At 23.9% G+C, this 19,189-nt stretch overlaps 1 protein-coding gene across 1 annotated transcript in view; it reads right to left on the bottom strand.

Annotated features, from left to right (window-relative positions):
* Positions 1-18,330, bottom strand: part of LOC129606711 (dendritic arbor reduction protein 1-like) — a 96,578-nt gene extending 78,248 nt beyond the window's left edge. Inside the window, exon 1 of the mRNA XM_055517196.1 lies at positions 18,148-18,330. Within this exon, the coding sequence (XP_055373171.1) occupies positions 18,148-18,207 (60 nt within the window). The 5' untranslated portion in view covers positions 18,208-18,330. The remainder of the gene's footprint in view (positions 1-18,147) is intronic.
* Positions 18,331-19,189: the final 859 nt, after the last annotated feature.

Consider the following 19,189-nt stretch of genomic DNA (forward strand, 5'->3'; position numbering starts at 1 on the left):
GTACGCCACATTTCCATTAACTAATTTGATTCATAATATATTAAACTTAAGGCATTCATATGAGTCGTATCGCTGGTGACACTCTTCTAGGTACTTTCAAGATTCGTTCATAGCTAGATTTATATGTGGGTATGTGCTTCTTATATTCTATATATTGCACATAATTTTATTTAAAACTTTATTTTTTTTTTCAATATTTTTCACTTTTTTGGATATTTTTTTTTAATATAATAGAAGAAAATTTATACATGAAACAGAAGAATATTTTATGTGTTGACAAAAACAAAAAGCGTTTTCCTTATTTTGTCTTTACTCTTGTAGTTCTTGGAAGTTCATATATACAAATTTGTTGTGAATTTTAGTAAAGGTATCAATAAAACTGCAAGTAAAATAATATAAAAACAAATATAGGTTTAACACAACATTACACACAATATTTACTCTATTACCATTTTAATGTTAAAAAAATTTTTTGAATATCTCGAAACATTTTCGTTTTATTCGGCTTTCAATTTTGTTTTTCTTTCGTCGTAAATAATGTTCGATTTCAATCTATATATATGAAAATCAACTCATTTTCATAGTTTACATTTATATTTTATGTATGTATAATTGTACAGTATGTTTACATATACAATGTGTATGTATATAATATGAAAAAAGTATGCCTTAAGGTGCCATCGAATTCATTGTATAGGTACGGATTTCCATTTCAATTTTCTCAAAAAAAAAAAAATATTAAGAAAAACAAACAAACAAACAAATATTTTTTTCTAATTTTGGGTATTTTCATTTTTGTCATTCTTTTGTTGTTTGTTGAGAAATAATAACGTTTTTTTTTCTTTATATTTTGGGGTTGAATTTTGACTTTAGGTCTGCGCAGGTCTTGAACTAAAATTTTTCAAAAATCTATCTTTTAAGTAAATTTCTTCATAACAATTTTCACTCCCATGTCGATCAAAAAATTCAGCAAATTTAGTATGAGAATATGTAAAAAATTATTGTACATATAGAATAAATTATTTTAGTTTTTCTCTTCAAATTGTTCACATAATTATATTTCTCCAAATTGTTCACATATTTGTAGTATTATGTATATATTATGTAGATTATTGAATTTCTTGGGACTTAAAAATTTTACATTTTTTCATTTAAACTCCATTATTACTTATATTATCGATCGTATATGCGAAACTATTATTAATTTCCAATTCACATTCTAAGTTTATTATTCGAAAACTTTGACAGGATTTTTAGCGAATAAACTACTTCGTAAATTAAAGCTAGTAAGATATATATGAAACGACAATTTCGCATATAATAAAAAAATAAGGACATTTTCTGGGCGCTCAAAAATAAAAAAATTGGTATTTGGCAGAAAAATTTTAAAGGCCAACAACACCATCATTAGTGCACCAGAATTTAGAAAGAAACACTCAAAGAAATTTAAAAAAAACTGTAGAATTACCAATCTATTGAATTAGCAGCCATTGCCCATGCATTGGCATTTGTTATCATGTTTTAAATTGTGATTTTTGGATACGATAACGAAAATGGTATAAATGGAAGTCCCACGCCCTACCGTTTTAATTGAAAGATTCAAACACGTTGCAAATTAAAACAAAAAAATTAAACTTACATTTTGCCCATATTCCCAAAAATTATAATTAATATTTGAACCATATTTTAAGCGTTTTTTAACTGAGTTGTACTCACAGTATTGCTAAGAATAAAATTATAAGTCTTATAACCATATACGAAAATCTGCATCATACCATATCATACCGAACCATACATAATGTTTGATACCATACATAACGGAGAACTTAATAAAATATTTTTTAATTTCAATGATCAAATCGTTTAAACTCTATAATATTAAGAGTTATAAATTCTCGTATGAGATGATATGATCAATGTTCGTTAGATCATTTGATATATCTACATACTAAATTTACATGTAAAGAAGTATAAAGTGACAAATAATAACATATAGTATAAATGTAAAAAGCTAAAGTGTTAAGTGAATCACTGATTTGTTTTGAAGATTACATAATTATACTTGTACATATATAAGTACATACTAAAAACATGAATTTAATAAAATTTTTGATTTTTCACCTCACTTCAATTATACACGTAATATATAAACGTAGTATAATTATATTTATAATATTTTATATAGAGATGCAGTAGAAAAATTTTTTTACGTTTATAGATGCATATTGTATATAACACAATGTATACAATATTGTTATACTCGTATATTATTAATAATAATAATAAATGTGTTTAAATATTTATTTAAATATTGTAATCGGCAAAAGAAAAATTAAAATAATAATAATAACAGATAATAATATTTATTTATTATATTGCATATTTCCTTTATCTCAATACATAATTGAATAAATTTGCTCTTTTTTGACCCATGTATGTCTAAAAAATTCTACATAATTTAGACTTTTTTACTATTATAGTCTACACATAATATTATTTTTCAATTATTGTAAATATAATTTGGAATCCAAATATATATGATATTATTCACACATATTAACAAACACACTTAAGTGTAGATATAGCAAAATATTATTTTTTTCTTAAAAATTTTCTTCAGGAATCGCCTAAAGCACAAACCAACGGAAAAAAATCAAAATAAAACAAAATAAACTAAGGAACAAATAAAAATTATAAATTATATACAAACTCTAATATATATAATATTTGAAATTTGACAGGTATTCTGACACATTTTCACAAAAATTCTGACATGTTTAGTGTAATGAACTTTGACGTGTTGCTTATTCTACACATTATATTGTAGGTATATACAAAATATTTGAATTTATAATTTTAATAAAAATAGCTACATAGTTACTTTGAATTTAGGGGAAAAAAAAATAAACACAAAAATAAGTATTTAAAACACGAAGCTATTTACATATGCGCACAAATTTGTTATATTTGGTGTAGACACATATATAAACTTACTTATATTCTAAATTATTATTGATAGTTTGGTTTGTATTATAGGCTGTAAGTCTGTATGAACAGTTTGTTAGGCTTAAATATTTTTTGAATGCAAATGAACTGATGATGTATGTGCAATTTAAATACCATGTTGTGACTCTTTTTTTTTTCATGATATTTTTGATTTTTTCTAAATTGTTTTCATAAGCAAATATTTTTATAGTTAAACATTAACCTACAGCAAATAAAAAATTAGTTATTGAGAATTTTGTATATATATTATATTATGTATGCGCGTTATATCGTAAACACCTAAAAAAATATTTATGTTATTAAAGATTATATTAGCCGCACTGTTGTTCGTGTGTCAAAGTTGAATTATTTCTATAATATCTATTCGAAAAACGACAGAACCAAAATACTGAGCGAAAATTTTTTGTTAATTGAAAATTGATCACATTTTTCACTAGGTTTTAAAGTTACTTTAATTCCGAACCCCATAGCACTCGAATTCAATTCAATTTTATTATTTATGTAAGATTTTATCAAAATATTATTATTGAATAGCGAGTAATTAGTTTTTTGACACTTTATGTTAAACTGCTTCAAAAAATCAAACTGATTCTTTTAGGCTTTCAATTTCGCTATGGCGAGAATGTCGCCAGAACTTGAAGCGTTTACCATATCATTGACCATACGCTATGTTTATTTTTATAAAATTTTGTGTATTACCTATATTGAACGTGGTGTAGTTGGTAAATTTCCACAACCAAAAATCAAGAACTCGATCGTCTTCTTAAGGGTAAAAAAAGAATTTACTCTGAGCGAAAAAATTTCAGAAACTTGCATTTGTATTGTTAAAAACTATAAAGTTTTAACCTCATATTAAGGATCTTTTCGGCTATGCGATTTTGAGTAAAAAATTTGCTCAAAAAATTAAAAATTAAGACTGGGCTGCCTCTTAGTCACTTTTCCGAATTGTTTAAGTGTATTCAACTAACTTAGTGATTCAATTATAGTTGAGCAGAATCAGTTCAAATTGTTAAATAATTTGTATTGCAATTGTTTTTTCGATCTTCTTCACTGCTACAAGGAACATAGGGCTGGTGCATGATATCATAGATAGGCATGTTCTTATTTCATTGTTTCATTCGGAATAAACTATGTAGGTGACTAACCTGCCATAGTTTTTTCTTTATATTAAATATTGGAGGTTATTGATATTTATTATTTATTTTTCTTAGTTTATAATCCCATATATTAGGATATATGAAAATTACCTGTATACTAATTTTTTATTTTATAAGTATTGTATACTAAGCTATAATATTGAATATAATTTTTATAGTGATCTGACCCGATCCGAGACCATCTGGTTAAAGGGCCGGTTCCATAATTACTTCACCATTGGTGTTGTAATTTACAGTGTTTTTTTTTTTTAATTTTTTTTAATAATTCCAGGAACCTATATGATCTGGCGTGGAGACCTGCCGACATATATGAATAAGAAATTCCTAATAAAATTCTGTTTTAATACAAAATATAATGATATATTAATTAAGTGTTTTATAAATTAATTTTAATCTCTCTCATTCAAAAAAAAATTTTTTTTTTCAAAAATATTAAAAAAATTTTTAATAATCATTTAAATTCTTAGAAATTTTGAAATAGATTTATTGCATCGACAGTAAATTCCCTTAATGAATATTAGTTTTTCCTATTCCAGGAAATAATAAATATTTTCTTATATTTTCTATGTACTTACAAATTATGCATTTTCTATGAAAAATAACGGTAATATTATTTTATCTTATGTACACAAAAATTTTCTTCATTTATTTCAATTATGAAGAATACTAAAGAATTTCTTTTCTATATTATTTTTTTTTTGCGTGTGGCCCAAAACAAAGCCCTTAAATCAAAATCATAATATTAACAAATATTTTTCTTCAAAGGAAATTTTTTTTTGAAAATTTTATTAGAATAGAGATTCAGTGTTGCCACTCATATTAAATTTTAAAAACAGCAATTCCATATTTTAATTCTGAAAATATTTTCAATGCCGAATGATATTTTTTTGACAAACTCTCCAAATTCCACAAAAAACTCTACAAAATTATTGCAAATTCTGTGTAAGATCTACATATACAAACGCCCGAAATAATATTATTTCAGTCGCTTGTATATAAAAGATCATTATGAATTTTTGAAAAAAATTGTAATTAAATAAAAAGTTCAACATTTAAATCTAACAAGAATTTAAGAGAGTTGTCAACACTAAATCCTAATTTTTGTGGTTTTGATCAAAATTTTCATCAATGACATAAAGACTTTACAAAATGTATACTTAAGAATATAAATAAAAAAAAAATTAGATTAACAATAGTAAATTGCATTTTCTAAGAAAAATTAGAAATAGGTACCTATGACACTTATTACTTGTAAGAAAAAACTTTAAAATTATTTTATTTACTCACTATCTTTAAATAAACTTTGATAAATTACCGAACTAAAACAAATCTAGTTATCATTATGACATCAAAATTGAGAGATTTTCATTCCCAAGACTACAATAATGTAATTATTTTCTCCCACGGTTTAGTTATACAACTAAAATATCATACATGTAAATACTAAGAATTTCTGAGTCACATACAAATGTTTGTAATAAAGATAAGAAATATTACAACCGCATATAAAATACACAAAATATTATTTAAGTACTATAAAAATATTTCCTGTTACATATTTTAGCTGTAATATCTTAAACATTATAGTACAAAAATGAGTTTTAACTTAATTAATCTGAATCATGACAATTACGCTGATGACTGTTATTGTTAATTCTAGCTACTATATAATCTATAATCAATATTAAATTGTTCACATTTGTTTTAAAATTTGTAATAGGATACGAGTATAATACTTAAGTAATAATTACAAAGTATAAAAAAAATTACTTAAATAAGTGTTAAAAGTGTTGCCAACGTTTTAAAATATGTAGTAAATTCGCATATGAATTATAATAAAAAAAACAGCAAACATTTTTTTAAAATTAAAATTAATATTCTTAAATTACTAGTAAAAATTGTCAATTAGTACAAGTTTAGCATTCCTTAAAACTATATGATTCGCTATATATTCACTATTTATAGTGTTCAATTATTGCAAAATTCAAATACGTATTGTAAAATGTGTAAAGTGAGTGCACTGAGTGGGTAAAATTTTGAGTTGAAAATCGAAAATCAAAATTATTATTGCAAATAATGTCAAATAATTTCCTAATATTATATTCTTTTGAAAATTTTAATTATAAAAGCATGATCAGTGTTAACCATTTTTGTATACAGCTTTGTGAGGCATTGTTGCCTAACTTATTATAATTTAATTTATTATTGTAGCTTTTTTCAACAGTTTTTTCTTTTGCAAAATTGGACTCATTGGATTTTAAATTAACGTGGTTGGACCATATAAATAATCTGAATGCATATTTTCGGAATGTTCTTAGAATTATTTGCCATTTAAAACAATATTGTTCCTAACATCTGTTGAAAGTAGTTTACGTGAAAAATTTTCCTGGTTCTGTTCTTGCGAACAAAGATTTTTCCGTCATTAACCCAAGTGAATTCAATTTTTTTGTCTCTTCTCATGTCTCTTGCTTTTTTGAATAAAAAGTTATAATAATTTGATAAATATTCATTTACATATATTGGAGATTTGCTATTATCATTGAGCATTTTACCAGAATGAAGGAAAGCTTTATTTTTAACCAGTTCTTTATATTTTGAAAGTAAATTTACTTTTGAAGTGCTTTGCATAAATTCAATAATTATTGGTGCTGATTGTAAAGTGTCATTTGCCCGTTCATTTTTTTTTCGATATGTTTCTTTTATAATATTTACCGAACAATCAATTTCTAAATTGTTTAACAATTTTGTTGCAATTGAGGTTAGTTTTTCATTTTCATTTTTTGGTACACCATAGACTTTTATACTATTTTTTAATGATGCTTGTATATTGTTATATATATCTTAGCATTCAAATGTTTTAATTTAGATTAGATGAACAAATTATATAAACTTCTTGTGGCCGAAAAGTGTGGAATTAAGATCATTTGTTCCTCTACATTTCCTCTATTTTTCTCTCTAAATATTTTACCTTTAAGCCATATTTTTATAAAGCACTCAAAATTTTCTTTTTATGATCTGGTAACCGTTCCTTTAGGACTATTCCAATATATAATTTAAGAAGTAATTATCTTTTTCGGTTTTCTGTACTCAGAGTTTAGTTCTCTAGTTTTGAGCACTTTTTTGATGTTTTGGCTCCGAAAAGCTTTAATCAACTCCCATATGCAATTACCGCTGAAAGAAATTCTACTCTTTTCTTAAAAAATGTAAGGTTTTTATTAATTTAATCATTACTTATATTATTTAGTTTAAACGTCACAATTGTTTAATCAATTTAAATTAATTTTCAGACATTAGATTTTTAAATTACATTCGTCACTTATATTTTGCTATATAAAAGAGTGTTCTTAACTTGTTTGCAAATTCTTATTTTCTTTCATTGTTAGATTTAGAAGTGTAACTCTGTATATTTGATTTAAATTTATATTGAATTATTTTTATAGTATAAGATTGAATTCGAAAATAAATAGCAGGAAAATAAAATTAGCAGGATATTTTTTCAAAAAAAAATGAGTAAATTTTTTATATAGTCGACTAAGATTTGCCATAGTATCATTGCCACAGGAGTTGGATCATCCTTAACATCTTTAACATCGAATATATTTAAGTGCAAGATTTTATTACATATTTAAAATATTTGTAGATGAATTACTCACAATACTTATAGCAAATCAATTAACACAAAAAGAAATTGCGAGATTAAGAAAAATTATAAAAATTAAGAATTGGATTATAACAACAAAAATATTAAGTAGGAATTTTTAAATCAATTACTTTATATACTCTTTATCACTCATAATTTTCAATTTTTTTTTATTAAAATTTATAGTATTAATAAAAAGTGAAACCTCTTAATAAAATAATATTAAATTTAAAGTGATTTTGTTGGCGCCTATCCTCTTAAATATTTTAAGAATCCTTTAAATTTACTTAATTTTTAATTTATTATTATTATTATTATTAAGTGAATAATTAAAAATTTTATTTTTATTAGACAAATTTCTTAAACCATTATAAATAAGATAAAAAACATATTTTTGTATTTCCTGATTTATATTAAATTTAATAATATATAAAATATAAATACTAAATCATTTGCAATTTCCATTAAGAGTGTTAAAATTTTCATTTTTTGCCCATTTCTTTAAAAAAATACTTTAGATTTTTTTTTACCTATTTTGGGATTATGTACGCGATATGTAATAAAAAATGAGATTTAACGCACGTTTTTATAATAAAATCTTTTTATATCCAACCCATTATTCGGCTTAGACTACATTAAAATATGAAATAAAAAATTTATACTAAAAAAAAAATGAAAAAAACATGAATTTTTATCAATTTTATTTTATTTTAAAAGCACTTGTCTCTCCCAATTTAATATTAATAATATGCTTCCCCCCCCCCCCCCCCCCCCCCCCGCCACCCTCCGCACTTGATCCTTTTTAAACCTCATTGCCTATCTTATAATAGTAGGTCTTATAATTCATATATAAATATAAAAAACACCCAGTACTTCCTTGAAATAAAATATTTAAAAAAAAAAAAAAATTTATACCTGCGCGTATCCTAAATTATTCATAACGCCGCGCAATTTTTATTTTCATTAATAAAAAAAATATACTGTTGTTTTTTATTTTTCTCCATTTTTTTTTTCTTGTGTTAATTTTATTATATAAACATATAAATTTAATAATGTTGGTTTAAAAAAAATTTTATTTTAAAAATATGAGAAAAAAATACGTAAAAATTTCATTTCTTTTTTTGTTTAATGACCCCACTCATATTGATTTTTGCTTTTTTCTTCTTGTTTAAAAAGTCATTAAAAAAAGGAAACAAACAAATAAGTATTTACAATATTTTTTTACAAAATGGTTTAATGAACATGCTAAATTTAGATACATTCTTTGCATTTCGTTCGTAATGCGTTTAATTACTATATTACAAACGAAACACAAATTACCTCATATATTTAATCTTATAATTCTTTAATGAAAAAAATTTAGAACAAAATTTTCTGTGGTACTAATAAATAACATAATAAATAGCACAATGAAATTTACTCATATCTCAAAATTTTGAAATTGGAGAGAATAATGAGAATATTTGTCAAGCTAAATTTTATAATATTCCAACCGTTCTATAAGTTAAAAGCTCAAAAAGAAATAAAAAAGAATAACTAAATAAGAACTGCTGAAATTGGGTATTTCAAATTCTTCTAAAAATATTGTTGTGCGTATGTTTCGTGATAGGAAAATGAAAATTCTTTTATTTTAAAACGCCACAACCAATTTATTCCCTTACAACTTACATACTAAATTTTTTCTTATAAAAATTTATATTTTATATTATATACAATAATTGTGGTCTTAAAACTAAGCAGGTACATAGTTAATACGAAATTGGAGAGACTGATAATCTATACTTATACTTTTATATGTGTTAATTCTCAAATACAAAATATCTTAATAATGATAGTAAAGAGAATAATTTTAACTTTATGATTGAACAGGGGTATATAACTGTCTATATTGAAAATACAGAAAATCGAAAAATATATAGTGTTGAGATATTGAAAATGATAGAGAGACAGAGAATTAAAAATTATCTAATATTGAAATAGTTTAAGTGAGATTTTCATAACGTCATATGCCTTTAATTAAAGGAACTCTTTAGTAAATGAACTGTTATACAATTGTTCATAAATGTTATACATTTCTCGGTTCCTCCATGAAGTAACATTAAAATTATCACTGAAATGACTACACCATATACCATGTTTTTAGTGATTTGTTTAGATATAACTAAAAAAAAATTTCTCTATTTGCACCACTTTTCTTGTTATGAGTTTTTACATGTCTACGGTCACGTACATACATTATGGTGGGTGAAGTATGACGGGTAAATACTTTAAATGTTTTAGAAATTTCTAAAAAATGGTATCTTAATGCAAAAGAATTTCAGTAAATGAAGTGACGAACTTGTTGTACACAAAATCATCTACAAATTTTTTCAGTTATTCTGTGTTTTCTTTAAGTCACTTGAAATCTCAATTGTGCTCCACTACTTGTAAGTAACAATGTTCGCCTAAACCTATTATAAATGTATCTCAATTTTGATACTGAGCAGGTTTTGTTGATTCCTTCTATTCATATATAACCAATTAGAATATTAAAAAGGTACAAGTTAAAGGCATTATAAACCCTTTAAGTTATAAGCTAAGAAACCGATGATTGACCCTAAATGACCTGCAGAAAATTTTCTTCAAATATATTTATTCGCACTTATCATATTCATTATATAAGAAATCTATCTACATATATACACCAGATCTTGTACGTACATGAAAACTATAGGACCTTTTTTAACTGTTCCTTTTTATTTTTGATTTTTTTTTTTCATTTGTATTCAAAATATATAATATAATTTATGGGAGAATATAAAATTATTTCAATAAAAATTAAATTAGAAGTCCATAGTAATAAAATTCTCATTTCATGACCCATTCATGTTTGTTTTATTCAAATAAAAGTTTGGATATTAAATTTCAAATAAAAAGTCATTAAAAAATTAAAAAGAATGCCACATTTTTTTGCAAATATACATTCTTTTATATTATATACATATTTATGTATATTATATGCACCTTATATACAGTTTTAAGTACATATGTACCTATGTATTGTGAATTGGAAGTATTTATGTTAACATTACATTTAAACTATAAAATTCATAACTTTTTTGTTGTTTTAGTTGTTTTTTTAACCTGTCAGTTATTTTTGCCTTCCTTTTACTCCTTCAGTTATTGGTAATATTGATAAAATTTTGTTGACATCTTGACAAAACATTTTTATTAATTAAAAGAAAATAGGTATATGTTTTTGTTGTGAATACCTTAGTATTTTTTTATGAATCTTATTTTATTGTCCAATAATTGTACATAATAAAATTATGATATTTGTATAAGAGAAATGAAAAGTTGGTCATTTCAACTCTGTGATTTAAGTGAAAATATAATTTTAAGGATTACAGCTTCCATGAAAGTTCGTCTTGTTCAATTGAAAATAATCGATTTTTTATTAAAATTGATATAATAGTCGAATCAAATCTTATCTACTGAATTGTGTTACAACTATTTTAGGGTTTTGTATAATTTAAAAATATTAATTCTAATTTTATTTTAGACCAAAATTTCAGCTCGGTAGTCTTACTGGTTAATTTAAACATTAAAATTATGTTGGAATTTTCATGTCACTCATACAAACTGAAAACAAGATTTTGGATATAACAATCAGAGAAAGAAAGAAATGTAAATTATTTTCTTAAATTCAATTATACTTGACGTCAAATTAGAAATTTTGAAAATATTAATTGTTTTTGTGCATTTTCGACTTTTGTCATATTTTTGTGCAAATATTTATAAAAAAAAAAACTCATAATTACTTGGAATTATTGACCCAAACAACAATGTGAATCGAAATAATTGTTGTCATCTAAAATTTATTCTTTACAACAAGTACCAACTACATTTTACTTTTTAATAAATTAATTAAAAAATTTGCGAAGTTCCTGTTGTACCAAGTCTACACTATCAAAAAAAGTACTTTTTTAAATTGTTAAAGAGTAGAAACAAAAGTAAAACTGAAGAAAAGGGATAATAACAAAATAAAGTTTGAAAAGGAGAAAAGGCGCTCAAAAATATAAATTGTACTTCTGCACTTAACAGCATGTCGTATTTGCAAATGCTAGGTATCAAGATAAAAACAATATATTTTAATTCCATATTAAGATTTCCAATATTTTTAACGCTCTACAACAAGTGTATTAAAAAAATTCTTTCAAAACATTGTCACACCTCAAGAATTGAATTCATAGCCTACTTTTGTTCATTCATATAAGTAGTAACTTTGGATTATTCAAAAATTTTCGAATTTCGTCTTCTTTTTTATAAATTTTCTCTGAATTTCAGGAAATGTCATATTTTCATGAAAAACAATTTATCTATTTTAACAACATATTTACAGTATAAATTGAAACTAAGAAGAATTTTGCAAAATGAGTTGATGGTTTTCTAACCTGAATTTTCTAACCCTATTTTCCTGAAGAAAATCAGTTTTGATTACAAGGGCGTATATTGCACATGAAATAATATACTGGAACAAATACAGTGCCTTTTTCGATATATAACAGTAGATTTCCCTTTATTTCAAATTTTGTTTTACGAAATCTTGAATTACTCATGTATTTAAATTAATTCTAATTAATAGTCTGATATTGTAAATATAGCTACATTTCAAAAATTTACAACTGAATATTATAATCATTACATACCCCAATAAATATGCAATTTTGCAAATTTTAAGATATTTATCAGCATGTAATTCTAAATAAATTTAAACATAGCTACGTTGTTATCATTTGCTAATAAAAATAAATTGAAACAAATATTGTATTAGCCGACGGGGAAAAAAAAAGCTAAATTTATAAAATTTTATTTTTTTCTTAATTACTATGTGTAAATTAAAATTTTACGAGATTCCGATTAAAAAAAAACGAAAAATACGCACACACATGTATAATATAACAGTTTTTATGTTGAAATGACTAAATAACGCGCTATAATGAATTCTATTTGTTTATTTGCTTGTATATGATTGTGTAAATATAAATTAAAATTACTACCAATTTTCCAATTTTAAAATTTCAGTGTGAATTTAGTGTACACACACGTATTTTTCATATTTATACTATGTTGAATGTGATCACTCTCTAAACCTTTTTATTTTCATTAAAATCTTGTAATTAAATTGAACATTAAAAAATATCCATTAAATTTAATTGATGTTTTAGTCAATTAATCTCTAATAAAAGTTTAATAAAACAAAATTTTAAAATTTTAAAAAATAAAAAACAAATCATCACACTTACCTATCTCGTTTAAAAAATTTTATTTAAAATAGTTTTAATACGATAATTAATACGATAGCAATTTTATTGGTCAGTACATATATAGAGGACGCTTTTAAATATTTTACAAATTAATTACTTAAAATGAATAATTTTACTACAGTAAGTATATCAAACTGACAAAAAATCAATAAACAGTTCATTAAATTGGATGTGATAATTAATTTTAATTCTGGATCAAATCTGTAGGCAATAACCTCTTTCATAATATAAAATTCTAATCTTAAATTATTTGCTACTTATAATACTCTCTAAAATTTTATTATAATTTATGCCCGTAATATTATGACTAAAAATAAAATTAAATACATAAGATAATTAGTAATTACAAATAAAATTTCGTTGTTTATCGTAAATTAATATTGATTTTACGATCATATTGAAAATATCCGAATAAATGAAAATGAATTGCAATGAAAAAAAAAATAATAACGAAGCAAGAAAACAAACGATCACTACATAAAAATGATAAATTCTCCGTTATATATACTCATCCAATAATAATTAACCGTCATTCTAAAATCATTTCTTTATTATTGTTCTTGTTTTTTCATTTATTTTGTTCCCGTTGTGTTTTTATTTAAAAAACTTTTTTTATACCCTGCACTTCGTGAAGGGTATATTAACTTTGGTATGGAGTTTGTAACTACTTGAAGGAGTCATCTGCGGTATGGACATATATATATATTCTTGCTCAGCGTAAAATTCTGCGTCGATTTAGACATGTCCGTCCGTCCGTCCGTCCGTCCGTCCGTCCGTCCGTCCGTCCGTCCGTCCGTCCGTCCGATCGCACGATAACTCAAAAACGAATAATGCAATCGACACCAAACTTTCACAAGTTTTTTCTTTTGTGCCAAGGACGAACCCTATTGTTATTGGACTAAGTCGGACAACGGGTTCGGGTAGCTGCCATACAACTCCAAGAGTTTATTTTAAATATTTCAAAAACTAACAAAGCTATAAATATAAAATTTTGTATACATGTGTCCAATTATATTCTACACATGCTCTAAAAATTATAATGGGATAGCTGCACCGGTTCGGGTGGGTGCCATACAACTCCAACAGCAAATTTTTTATATTCGGCAAAATAATAAAGTCAGATTCATGAAACTTGGCAGTCATGTGTCCAATTATAGGTCAAATATATTTCCGAAGTTTTGGAGGAATTGCTTGACAGGTTCGGGTACCTGCCATACAACTCCATAAGCTAATTTTAAATATTTGGAAAAATAATAAAGTCAGATTCATGAAACTTGGCAGTTGTATGTCCGATTATAGATCAGATATATTTGTGAAGTTTTAGTGGAATTGCTAGACAGGTTCGGGTACTTACCATACAACTCCAAAAGCAAATTTTAAATATTTGGAAAAATAATAAAGTCAGATTCATGAAACTTGGCAATCATGTGTCCAATTATGGGTCAGACATATTTCTAAAGTTTTGGTGCGATTGCTTGACAGGTTCGAGTAGCTCCCATACAAGTCTAAAAGCTTATTCTTAATATTTGGAAAAATAATAAAGTCAGATTCATGAAACTTGGCAGTCATGTGTCCAATTATGGGTCAGACATATTTCTGAAGTTGTGGTGGAATTGCTTAACAGGTTCGAGTAGATCCCATACAAGTCTAAAAGCTTATTCTTAATATTTGGAAAAATAATAAAGTCAGATTCATGAAACTTGGCAGTTGTGTGTCCGATTATAGATCTGATATATTTGTGAAGTTTTGGTGGAATTGCTTGGCAGGTTCAGGTACTTACCATACAACTCCAAAAGCAAATTTTAAATATTTGGAAAAATAATAAAGTCAGATTCATGAAACTTGGCAATCATGTGTCCAATTATGGGTCAGACATATTTCTAAAGTTTTGGTGCGATTGCTTGACAGGTTCGAGTAGCTCCCATACAAGTCTAAAAGCTTATTCTTAATATTTGGAAAAATAATAAAGTCAGATTCATGAAACTTGGCAGTCATGTGTCCAATTATGGGTCAGACATATTTCTGAAGTTGTGGTGGAATTGCTTAACAGGTTCGAGTAGATCCCATACAAGTCTAAAAGCTTATTCTTAATATTTGGAAAAATAATAAAGTCAGATTCATGAAACTTGGCAGTCATGTGTCCAATTATAGGTCAAATATATTTCTGAAGTTTTAGAGGAATCGTTTGACAGGTTCGGGTACCTGCCATACAACTCCAGAAGCAAATTTTAAATATTTGGAAAAATAATAAAGTCAGATTCATGAAACTTGGCAATCATGTGTCCAATTATGGCTCAAATATATTTCTGAAGTTTTGGTGGAATTGCCTGACAGGTTCGAGTAGCTCCCATACAAGTTTAAAAGCTTATTCTTAATATTTGAAAAAATAATAAAGTCAGATTCATGAAACTTGGCAGTTGTGAGTCCGATTATAGATCTGATATATTTGTGAAGTTTTGGTGGAATTGCTTGGCAGGTTCAGGTACTTACCATACAACTCCAAAAGCTAATTTTAAATATTTGGAAAAATTATAAGGTCAGATTCATGAAACTTGGCAGTCGGATGTCCAATTATAGGTCAGATATGTCCGTGAAGTTTCTATAGAATGATCTCACAGGTTCGAGTAATTGCTACACAATAACGAAAGGTGCAGGGTATAATTCAATCGGTTTATACCGACTGAAACGTTTTTACTTGTTTTGTTTTTTATCAATCCGCGAAAACATTGATAAAAAACAATTAATAAATCTTTACTTTTTTTTATTATTTTACACATAGTTTTTTTTCATGTTTTTTTTTATTAATAACTTTTGTAATTGTTTTGAGTCATCCTGATTTCACATATTTTTATATACAGTAATTCTGTTTTTTTCTTTTATAAGAACAGGTGTACATAGGTGTATTAGCAATTGATGTTCGAAAAAAATAAATATATAAAAAAAAAAGCAGAAATAAAATAAAATGTTAGAATTAAAATTTTTAATACTTTTTTTGTTTTTTTATGTTTTTTAGAACAGACAGTATGGCTGGTAAGCAAAAAAATATAAAAAAAAATAAAAAATAAGAATTAAATTGTGATTTAAAGTTCATTTCGATTTTATCGTATTTTCGATATTGGAATTGTGTTAACTGTTATAACAGTTTTATATAGATATACTCGGCAGGCAGGAAATTACGAATTTTTCAATATTGTTATTAGTATTTTAGATTTTTAATAAAAAAAAAATTCTAGTTTTTAATTCGGAATTTAATAAAAGAGAACATTTTGGTACTGGAAATAACAGTTGTAGCGAAATTAATGCAATAATGATGACTAGTTTTTTTTTTTAGGGTATCGAAACGTTATGCAGAAGGCTATAGATTAACATTAAGGCAGTTATGGTTTAGGATTGTCTAATGTTTTATATTGGTTTCATATGATTCTATACAACATAGTTGCAGATGTGTTTTGATTTCTTATTTTGGAGTATGACTGTAAATTTTTCATAATGATATACAGTCATTGATATTTTAGATTTTAATGAAATCTTATTAAATAGTCCAAATACATTGTTATTTTCATAAACAGAATTTATAAAATTGTTCTATTATTTTTGTCGCTCTTAATCAAATTTTAAACAATTATTCCAATATTTTAATATTGCAAATATTTTTTTACATTTTCATGCATTATAATAATTTTTTAGTTATAGTAATTTTCACTATAAAAAATTTTAATGAAGTGAATTATTATTTTCTATATTAAAAGTAAAATATGAAATTTTTTCCATTGTAATTTACACACAATTATCATTATACCTCATATAACAGTGAGAATAGGGTTAGAAAGGTCTAACACAAACCCAATAATTTTGCTCTATTACTGAACAATATTTACAAAAAAAAAAATTTGTATAATTTGACAAAAATATGAAAACTAGATTTTACTAGGGCTCTTCTAAATCATTGCTTTCCCATATTAGTTTCTTATTTTTTAAAATATTTTTTAACTTACTTCGATTTACTTTAATCAAATAATTAAAATTCACAAATTATGTACTGTAAAATTGTATTGTCATCTTTAAAAAAAATTTAAAATTTTAACTTGAAAAATAAATATTTCAATTAAAGTAAAATTGTAATACGAATTTTAAGTGTTTTTTAATAAAAATATTTAATTGCAGACAGCAGTTCCTATTCCACTATGCCTAAAAAATTTATTTTTTTTTGTATTCAATTTATTCAATTTATGAAACTTTAACGAAAAATTAATATTTTATACCTTCCCATTTTCTTACTACGAATGTCTTTAACGTTTCATGTTAACTCCTTGACATCTCTATTATATAGTAAATTTTGCAAAAACTTTCAATAACTAAAAGTAAAATTTTAATATTATTTTCAAATGTATTGTATACCCCATTTTCTCATCTCGCTTTTAAATCAATTGCAAATAAAAAATTTCATTTTTTATAATAGAAGTGAAGTAATTGGAAATTCTCACATTTTTCTAATAAGACAACTAATTTTTCAGCTAAAATTTTTTAAATTTCTCTCAAAATATCGACTGAAAATGTCATAATAAAAAGAAAAAATTAAAATTTTTCAAGTTTTCCTCAAAATATCAACTGAACTAATTCACCATAAAAAGTAAAATAAATAAATTGTGGCTAAATTTTCTATACATTTTAAAAATACTCGAAAATTATAATTTTATAGAACGAATAGGTAATAATTTGTAATAGATGATAATTTTTTATTAGTTCTTATACAAATATTAGAAAACCTATAATGGTTTTAATTAAGAAAAGTAACTAAACCATAAGTAACTCTATGGTAACTAACAATATCATCTCTTTTCTCTAAAAACACATTAGTTCAACAAAAGTTATAATTTTAAATTAATTGTATTTTGAGTTTAATGACAACTATAAAGAAATTCGATTGAATTTCAATTTTGATCCAATTAAATTAATTTTAATTTCGACCAAAAATCCGGAATTCATTTAAAAAAAAAAATTTTTTTTTTAATTATAATTGAAATTCTAAATAACTTACCTGCATTACCCACGAACTTGGTGATGGTACAATTTGATCACCTTCTATATCCAAATACATTTAGAGTATAACACTGTTATAATAATAACTTGGTATAACTTATTTTTTTTTTTTTCAATTTTCTTGTATTTTATTTATTTATTTAATTTTTTTTTGGGTTTTGCTGTTAATTTTTTTCCTCTTTTTCAGGTTTTTTTTTTAATATTTTTTAATTTTACATTAATTTATAATTTCAAATGATATTTTTGTACAATATACAATTGTATTAAATAATTTATTTTTTTTTTTATAATTAAAAACTAATGATGCATGTACAGAAATTCTTTTTAAGAAACATGTTATTCAAATATTAAAAATACATACGTCATAATTATTAAATAATATGAAATATACTTGTGTGTAAATATTAAAAATATTTTCTAAATCAGTTTTTGTTTATAACAATTCAAAATTTTTATACATTATTGTTATACAGATTAATTAAATTTCCAAAATTAGTTTATTAAAAAATTTAAATCATTTTATTTATTATTTAATTACATAATTATTTAATTTATATAATAAGTACCATTAATGAATAATAATTAATTTTAAATTCTAAATTAATATATTAGAATTTTTTTTTATTATATCAGTTAAAATTTCACTAGATTAAATTTAAATATTATAAATTATGTACCATTTATTTTTAAGTATAATCCCACATTATTAATTATTAATTAATTTTAAGTACATAAATATTTAAGTTTAATTTCATTAATAAATTTTTTTTTTATTTTATTTAATAATATTTTTTATTTCTTCTAATTCACTAATAATATTTTTATTAAATTTCTTTCTGTATGAATAAGAAATTTTTATATAATAATTTTTTTTATTTTTACTGCTATTTTTACTCCAATATGGGGAATAAAATTAAAACCCCATTTTATTATTTTATTTATTTTTTTTATTAATTATAAATAATAATTTTCTATTGCCTTTTTCTCTATAAAAAAAAATTTTACATCATAATTTAAAAAAAATAAATTTTAATTTTACT

Source organism: Condylostylus longicornis, unplaced genomic scaffold (assembly GCF_029603195.1).
Source record: "Condylostylus longicornis isolate FDR11 unplaced genomic scaffold, ASM2960319v2 ptg000021l, whole genome shotgun sequence".
NCBI lineage: Eukaryota > Metazoa > Arthropoda > Insecta > Diptera > Dolichopodidae > Condylostylus > Condylostylus longicornis.